This window comes from Rhinopithecus bieti, unplaced genomic scaffold (genome assembly GCF_001698545.2).
Source record: "Rhinopithecus bieti isolate Rb0 unplaced genomic scaffold, ASM169854v2 scaffold_2915, whole genome shotgun sequence".
Classification (NCBI taxonomy): domain Eukaryota; kingdom Metazoa; phylum Chordata; class Mammalia; order Primates; family Cercopithecidae; genus Rhinopithecus; species Rhinopithecus bieti.
The window spans coordinates 873922-882343 of NW_016803881.1; the positions used below are offsets into that span (position 1 = coordinate 873922).

General features: G+C 46.2%; 1 protein-coding gene across 1 annotated transcript in view; it reads right to left on the reverse strand.

Moving 5' to 3' along the window:
• The window catches only part of NIPAL4 (NIPA like domain containing 4), a 29008-nt gene that overhangs the window by 15828 nt on the left and 4758 nt on the right, over window positions 1–8422 (reverse strand). The window contains 1 exon segment of the mRNA XM_017856625.1: window positions 5305–5393. Coding sequence (XP_017712114.1) covers window positions 5305–5393 — 89 coding nt within the window.

The following is an 8422-nucleotide window of genomic DNA, read 5'->3' on the forward strand; positions in this document are numbered from 1 at the left end:
CCTCCCCCTCTCCCTCCTCCCCTCCACCTTTCCTCCCTTTCTCCCATTCCAGCCTCCTACCCTTCCTCCCTTCCTTCTGCCCTCGACCTCCTTTCCTTGCCTTACCCATTCATTGATTCAACCTAGGTCTGATCTGTGCTGGTAGGTAACAGGTACATAGTGAGTGCCTAATAAATGCCTAATATATATTTATGTCTAATGAATAGATAATAGGAGCTTGGTAAATTAAATGAAAGAAGGAAATGAAGTGATTGGAGACCAAAATGAGTCAGACTATTCCCTGTCCCCAAGTACCTTATATTTTAATGGGGAAACAAAGTGTGATCATCTCTTAGAGACCAATGTTTTGAAATTACCACTTTAAAATTATTTACATACACACACATACACACATTGTGATGGAAAGCGTATTTGTTACTATGGGTAAGAGTAAAAAGCAAGTTAGAAAACACTGACCTGGACCATAAAAACACTTATGTAGAGTTTGCTATAGGCCAGAGTTCTAAGTGCTGAAAAATTCCAGTTCATTTAATCTTCATGACTGCCTTATAATGTACAGACTTTTATTATTTACCAAAAGGAAACTGAGGCACAAAGTGCTCAGGTAACTTGCCGGGGATCTCAGCTAGGAAGTGGAAAAGCCAGGATCAAACTCATGCTGTCAGTGGCCACTTAAGCTGCCTGGCATTTTACACTGAAAGAAACTGCTCCTGGGCAGTGAGGGTGTGGGGCTACTAAGAAAGCAGTGATTGGTTCTGCCAGTGGTGGTCACCGGCTTCCTGGAGGAGGCAGCTTTTAAGAACTGTCATGTATAGAGTCATCAGCATGGGCCAGACACTGTGCTAACCCCTTTCCAGGCACTGTCTCATCGAAGCCTCCTAGGAGACAGATATCCTTACTCTTTCCATGCTACAGATGAGAGGAAACTATTATTATCTTTTTTTTTTTTTGAGACGGAGTCTTGCTCTGTTGCCCAGGCTGGAGTGCAGCGGCTGGATCTCAGCTCACTGCAAGCTCCGCCTCCCGGGTTTACGCCATTCTCCTGCCTCAGCCTCCCGAGTAGCTGGGACTACAGGAAACTGTTATTTTTAAACATTTTATCATGAGGTAATTTTAGACTTATAGAAGAGTTACGAAAATAGTATAGAGAGTTTGCATATACTTGTCGCCACTTCCCTTAATGTTAACATCTTGAACAGGAATAGAAAATACTATACTTTAAATACTCCAAGACACTTGCTCCCAAGGTTGCACAGTTAGTGAATGAGGGTGCCAGGTATAAACAGAGCTGCTCTGACCCCCAACCCTGTCCTCCTAGCTACTACCCTCCACTGTCTACTTGCGGACTTCTAGCTGGGCCTCCAAGGATGGGTTCTTCCAGCATGGGGCTTCCCCTAACTTGCTGCATGACTTTAAACAAGTTGCTTACTCTGCATAAGGATCAATTTCTTTGTCAAATGCAACAGCCCCTTCTCCAAGGGGTCGGGATAGGGTTGGGGAGAGGAGAGGTTAAAAGAGAAAGGGAAATGTGAGACACAGCCAATGTAACAGGCCACGTTTGCTCATTTTACTTGCCACATAATTTCACAAGGCCTTGATTCTGTAACGATGTGCACCTCTCTGGAAAAATGCTTTGAAAACAAAACGGGATAGAGCACAAGGCCCCCACATCTCTTGCCTGAGACACTGTATTTCTTCAAAGATAAATGACCCTAGACCTTGCCTATTCCTACACATAGGATAATGTTTGACAAGGTTAGTGACTATGCCTCTGTCATCTATAACCAGATATACTCTTGCACCCAGACTTTCATGTGATTCGGCTTTACTGTAACTTCTGAGCAACTTTGATGTAATGTTTGAGCACACACTGCACTTCCACTACCTGTATATCAGCCATGAACTAAAACACTGTTTCAGAACCGTGGGGCAAGACCTCTCTGAAAGACTCCTCCCAGACTTTTGTCTTCAGTCTCTAGTCGTCAGTAAGACTTATTTTTTTTTTTTTTTTTTTTTTTTTTTTGAGACAGAGTCTCGCTCTGTCGCCCTGGCTGGCGTGCAGTGGCTGGATCTCCGCTCACTGCATCATCCGCCTCCCATGTTCAAGAGATTCTCCCACCTCAGCTTCCGGAGTACCTGGGATGACAGGCACCCACCATCACACCAAGCTAATTTTTGTATGTTTAGTAGAGACAGGGTTTCACCATGTTAGCGAGGCTGATCTTGAACTCCTGACCTCAGATGATCCACCCACCTCGGCCTCCCAAAGTGCTGGGATTACAGGCCCTCAGTAAGACTTCTGAATAAAACTAACTTAAAATTTAATTCCTTAAAAGCTTGATTTTCTTTTCTTTAGTTGACAGAAGTCATAGCCGTTGCCAACGAATATATCTAAGTCTGCGGGTGAGTGCGCCCAGGCCCACCTGTAACTTTGGAGGTGTGTGGTACCACCGTTCAAGTAGAGGTGAACACGTCCAAGACTGTATGAATTTGAACACAGAGCAGCAAGACACTGGATGATTGGCCCTATTCAGAAGTGATACTTCATGATGAAAAAATATATGCATCCATGCTACCTGCAAGGGAGAATGTGACAATAGAATTCAACTTCTCTTTCTCTTCCCAAAGCATTTCTGCTGTTCAGCTCCTCCTTGTGCTATACAACAGTCAGCACTGAACCCGGCGTGGTACAGCCCTCAAACCCTCACTGCATTCACACTTGATTGCTTTTGTTCCAAGGACATAAGGTGAGACATGTGGAGTATTTCCCTCTGGTCCTATCCTATCTTTTTTCTTCCTTGCTTTATTGAAGTATGACTGACAAATGAAAAATATATGTATTTAAGATGTACAATGTAATGATTTGATATAGGTGTATGTCATGAAATGATATGGCAATTAAGCTAATTAATACATTGATCACCTCGCTTAGTTATATTGTGCGTGTGTGCGCGTACATGTGTGTATGTTGAGAACACTTTAAATAGTGGCGTCTCTTGGTGGCCTGACTTTTTAAATCACAAGAGAGGATGTTTCGGATTGTAGTTGCCAGAACTGAGCCTAGATCCTGAAAGACAGATGCACATATATGTTCTTTAATACATTTATTTTTGTGTGTGTTTGTGATTTGTGGAACCTCTAAATTTTAGGGTCAGGGCAGGGGCCTCCTCGTCAGGGGTTAAGCGCAATATTGAGCTTATCCTGTGTTTCGAGACGGGCCTTTTCAGAGTCCGGGGAATCTCATGTTTTAGGGCGGTGGCACGAGGTGAAGGAGGTTAGGATCCACTGCATGGACTTCCACACCCTCACTGGGCCTCAGGCTCCCCATCTGTTCTAGAAGGGGGCTGGGCCTCAACAGGGCTGGCATCAGAGCATCTTGCCAATACAGACATAAAGGGCCCCATTGAATTGCAGGCTCCTCGGCTGCTGTCCTGACAAAGCCCTTTTCTCCTCGAGCCACAATGGCCCTGTCAGGCAGGTAGCAGGGCCTGCAGCATTGTCTCCCCAGAAAAGAACAACAGGGTTCACTGTCTGTTCCAGGCTCAGTCTCGCTGGGGAGGGCGAGTGGCTTAAGAAGGGTCTAACCAGCTAGGGACAGATGGGTTCTGCCCTTAGCCAGCCAGCGACTGGTGACCCAGCCACAGCTCTTTTGGTCAGTTATTGCGGTATGAGTAGGAAAACAAATTCACCAAAACCAAAGTTTTTAAAAACTTGCTTTTCCAAGTACATGTCCAGACATTTTAGGTTATAGAGCTGTGCCGTCCAATGTGGTAGCTACCAGCTGCATGTGGCTTTTGAGAACTCGGTTAGCCACTAATCTGAATCGTGATGTGCTGTAAGTAGAAAACAGGCTCGCTTAGCATTTTGGACCAGATTGTTCTTTGTGGCGGGGGCTGTCCTGTGCTCGTAGAATGTTTAGCAGCACCCCTGGCCTTTACCCTCCAGATGCCAGCAATGCATACACCCCTGCACCCCGACGCCCACCCCAGTTTTGACAGCCCCAAACACCCCTAGACAATTGCCAAAATCATGCTGGATTGAGAACCACTCAGATTTCAAAAACTTAGTAAGAAGAAAAAAGGAAAATCTCATTAATGATTTTAAATATTGATTACATGTTGAAATGATAATATTTTGGATTATTGGGCTAAGTAAAACATTATTAAATTATTTTCCTATTCTTTTCACTCTTTATAAAGTGGCTACTAAACTATTTAAAATTACACATGTGGCTCATGTTAAGTTTCTATTGGGCAGTGCTGTTAATAGAAGAAACTGGACAGACGTATTGGCTCATGCCTTTAATTCCGACACTTTGGGAGGCCGAGGTGGGCAGATCACGAGGTCAGGAGTTCGAGACCAGTCTGGCCAACATAGTGAAACCCTGTCTCTACTGAAAATACAAAAAATTAGCCAGATGTGGTGGTGTGTGCCTGTAATCCCAGTTACTTGGGAGGCTGAGGCAAGAGAATCGCATAAACTCGGGAAGCGGAGGTTACAGAGAGCCAAGATCGCACCTTTGCACCCCAGCCCAGGTAAGAGTGCAAGACTCTGTCTCAAAAAAAAAAAAAAAAAAGAAGAAGAAACTGAGTGCCAGAGAGGGAAAGTGACCAGCGGAGGGTCACAGAGCAACAGAGAGGCAGTCAGGGCCCCAATCAGTTTTTCAGACTGGCACCTGTAGGGTAAATGCACCTGGTAGCAATAACTTAAGCATATGCTTACAATGACCTTGTATGACAGACACACCTGAATGTGTGTTCCAAGCTCTGGAATCCGGGAGTGGCCAACCTGGAGACTTGTTCCTTGTCTGTGAGGAACATCTGAGCCCCCGATCTGTCCCATGGAATATGGGCTGTACAGAAGATTGAAGCCCTGACTTTTGAGGTGGATGAAGGTTGCCAGGTGGAGGTCATTAAGGGGAGGGTGTTAAGTGAAGATGGAATATAAACTGCATGCGGTTTGCAAGTGGTTGTGGTTTTCCTGCCAGCCCTTCACCCCTGGGTTATCTTGTCCAGCCCACTGCGGCTGGACTGGACTATAGGTAAGGAGCATATCGTGTCCAGCCTGTCACCAGTGGACCTTTTCTGTAGGTAAGGATGATATTGTGTCCTTATCCGTCCTAGCCTGTCGTCAGTGGGCGGGTTTTCCTGTCCAGCTCGCCACCACTGGACTTGCTTCCCCGTATGTAAGCCGCCAATCAAACCCCAACTCTCATTTGCTGGCTCTGGGTCTCTTCTTCAGCCTCGTGAACCTGGTACCTTCCCTATCGAGGTTATAGGAGTTCAGCACAATAGCACCCCAGACCAAGTCTGCGTCTCCATACAGCTTCACACGGAAAGAAAATCCAAAAATCAGTGTGTTGCGTCTTTCCAGTGTGCTACAGTCAAAGGGCACTACAGCAGGAATAGAGAGGACAGACATTACGTCTGTGGCCCACATTACGTTTAACCTTCATTTAATCTTTGCAGCAACCCTGGTAAGAGACTCTGTTATTAAGCCTTTTGTCCAGATGAGGAAACTGAAGTCCTGTGAGGACTCTCAGCCTGCAAGTTGAGAAACTAAGCATCAAACCCAAATACTCCTTTCAATACTACACATACTGCCGTGCAGTCCTAGGTCTAGTGAGACCTGGATAGGCCACCTCTTCTCCTTACATCCTACCTGGGTAAAAGGACTGTGCAAGATATAGTCTGAAGTCCTTCCCAGCCCTGCCGAGCAGGTCTTCTGGGCAGGGTGGGGAAAGACAGATGGTTATCATCTCCTTCAGGCTGATGGGGAGTCATGGAATCTGGATGGTCAGCATGTAGAGGCTGGCCCACCCCTTTTCAGGTGTGTCCCTGGGATGGCTGCTGTCCTCATAAACAGCTTTGCTGACATCAGAAATAAGGCTTGGAATGGACACATGTACTTGCTCTGCTTCTAAGAAGAGCACCATGCCCAACGATGGGGTCCACTGGCATCAATAATGATTACTAACACAACATTCTACTGAGTTCTGTGTGCTAAGCACTTAGCAGACATTACCTCATGTGCTCTTACAATTCTTTACTCTGGCACCACTTTAAATCCCATCTTACAGACGAAGGAACTGAGGCTCAGAGAGGTGAAGTGACTTTCATAAGGTCACACACAGTGACAGAGAATTTCAAGCTGGGAATGTGCATTCCCACAGCAGTTCCCTTAACTAAGGCACTGGTTTGACGAGGCCACTGGTTTGAGGATTAGTCCCCTTCCTGATCCTCCTCTGTATGGGAAGACCAGGGCCATCCAGACTCAACAGCGGGCAGCTATATAACCTCATCAGCCCTTCTCCAGAGTCAGAGTTGAAGCAGCTCACCTAACCCAAACCTGCTGGTTTGAAATTGTGGGGAAACTGAGATACAGAAAGGGGGAAGGTCATGTCCAACGTCACTCAGCTACTTTGTGGCAGAATCAGTACTCGACTCAAAGTCACTGGAATCCAAACCCAGCACTTTTATCTCTCTCTTTGCTCCTTCCTTCCTTCCTTCCTTCCTTCCTTCCTTCCTTCCTTCCTTCCTTCCTTCCTTCCTTCCCCCCCCCTCTCTCTCTCTCTCTCTCTCTCTCTCTCTCTCTCTCTCTCTGAGACAGGGTCTCACTCTATCACCCAGGCTGGAGTGCAGTGGCATGATCTCAGCTCACTGTAACCTCCAATCCCCACGCTCCAGCAATTCTCTCACCTCTGCCTCCAGAGTAGCTGGGATTACAGGCGTGTGCCACCACGCCCTGCTAGTTTTTCTACTTTTAGTAGAGACAGGGTTACACCATGTTGGCCAGGCTGGTCTCAAATTCCTGACCTCAAGTGATCCACCTGCCTTGGCCTCCCAAAGTGCTAGGATTACAGGCGTGAGCCACTGCACTTGGCCTGTTTCTTTGCTTTCTTTCTTTCTAAGAAAGGACAGACTTTAGGACAAGTCATGAGTTAATAGTTTTAGCTACTTTTAAAGATGAGTCAAGGCACTGAGGTTTTCACGGGTATTATCCCATTTAATCCTCAAAACAAGCCTGGGAATTAGGGACTGCTATTATTCCCATTTTACAGATGAGAAAACTGAGGCTCAGGGAGGTTGAGAAACTTGTCTTCTATTAAATAGTGGAGCCATAATGAAACCCAGCAGACTAATTCTAGAGCCAGTTTCTTCTCAGGCTGATCCAACGGCATCTGTGGAATTCTCCCATCAGAACATCTGCCTACAGGTGGAAGACTGTCAAAGTACTGCAGAGGGCAGGGCTCAGGCCAATGCATGTATGTGGAAGTGCAGCATTGCTTGGCCTTGATGTGGGTATGCAGAGAGCCTAATGCACTTAAAGTACGTATAAGAACTTCAGATCTTGTCAAAAACCAGCTATAGTTAAAACAGTAATATTGATATGAACTATTACTTGTTGCCCAACTTCCATGTTGCAGGTTCTTTATGTGTATTGCCTCTGAGCCTTACAGCAACCCCATGTTAGGATACCTTCATGGGAACTTCGTAAAGTTACCCAAAGTTTACAGCTGATACAGTGAGACTTTGTGAGGTGAAGTGACTTGCTCAAGTTCCCGTGGAGAAAAAGTAGTTAAGCTGGGATTCAAGCAGGTTCTCAAAGCACCTGCCACTCTGTCTTCCTTGTTCCCTACCGTTTGCTTCCCCCTGGCAACAGTGAGGGCAGAAACCTGGTGGAGGATTGAGGAGGACTGTAGTTACCCTCATCCCCTGGGCCTGTGTGGACTCACAGCATTTGGTATACGGGAACAGGGAGGGTTGGAACACAGTGAGCTTTGAGTGTGGCCAGAGGGAAGACTGATTCTAAAGTCAACTTGAACATGAACAACAAACTTAGGTTCTGTTTTCCCTTTCAGTTAAAAACAAACAAACAAACAAACAAATCGGCCGGGCGCGGCAGCTCACGCCTATAATCCCAGCACTTTGTGAGGCCGAGGCGGGCGGATCACGAGGTCAGGAGATCAAGACCATCCTGGCTAACATGGTGAAACTCCGTCTCTACTAAAAATAGAAAAGATTAGCTGGGCCTGGGGGCAGGCACCTGTCGTCCCAGCTACTTGGGAGGCTGAGGCAGGAGAATGACATGAACCTGGGAGGCAGAGCTTGCAGTGAGTGGAGATCGCGCCACTGTACTCCAGACTGGGTGACAGAGCGAGACTCCGTCTCAAAAACAAACAAACAAACAAACAAACAAACAAACCGTAACAAAACAAAAACAACCATCTCCGACTCTGCTGTTTGGCAGGCTGGTATAAAAAGAGACAGGAGATGTCAGGTCCACTCTCTATTCTGTCACTAACACACTGGGACCTGTAGCAGTTCCTTCCCACCTGGGCCTGTCTTCCCAATACACACAGTGGAAGTGAAGAACTAGATCAGTGGTGTTTAAAACTTTTTTTTTTTTTTTTTTTTTTTTT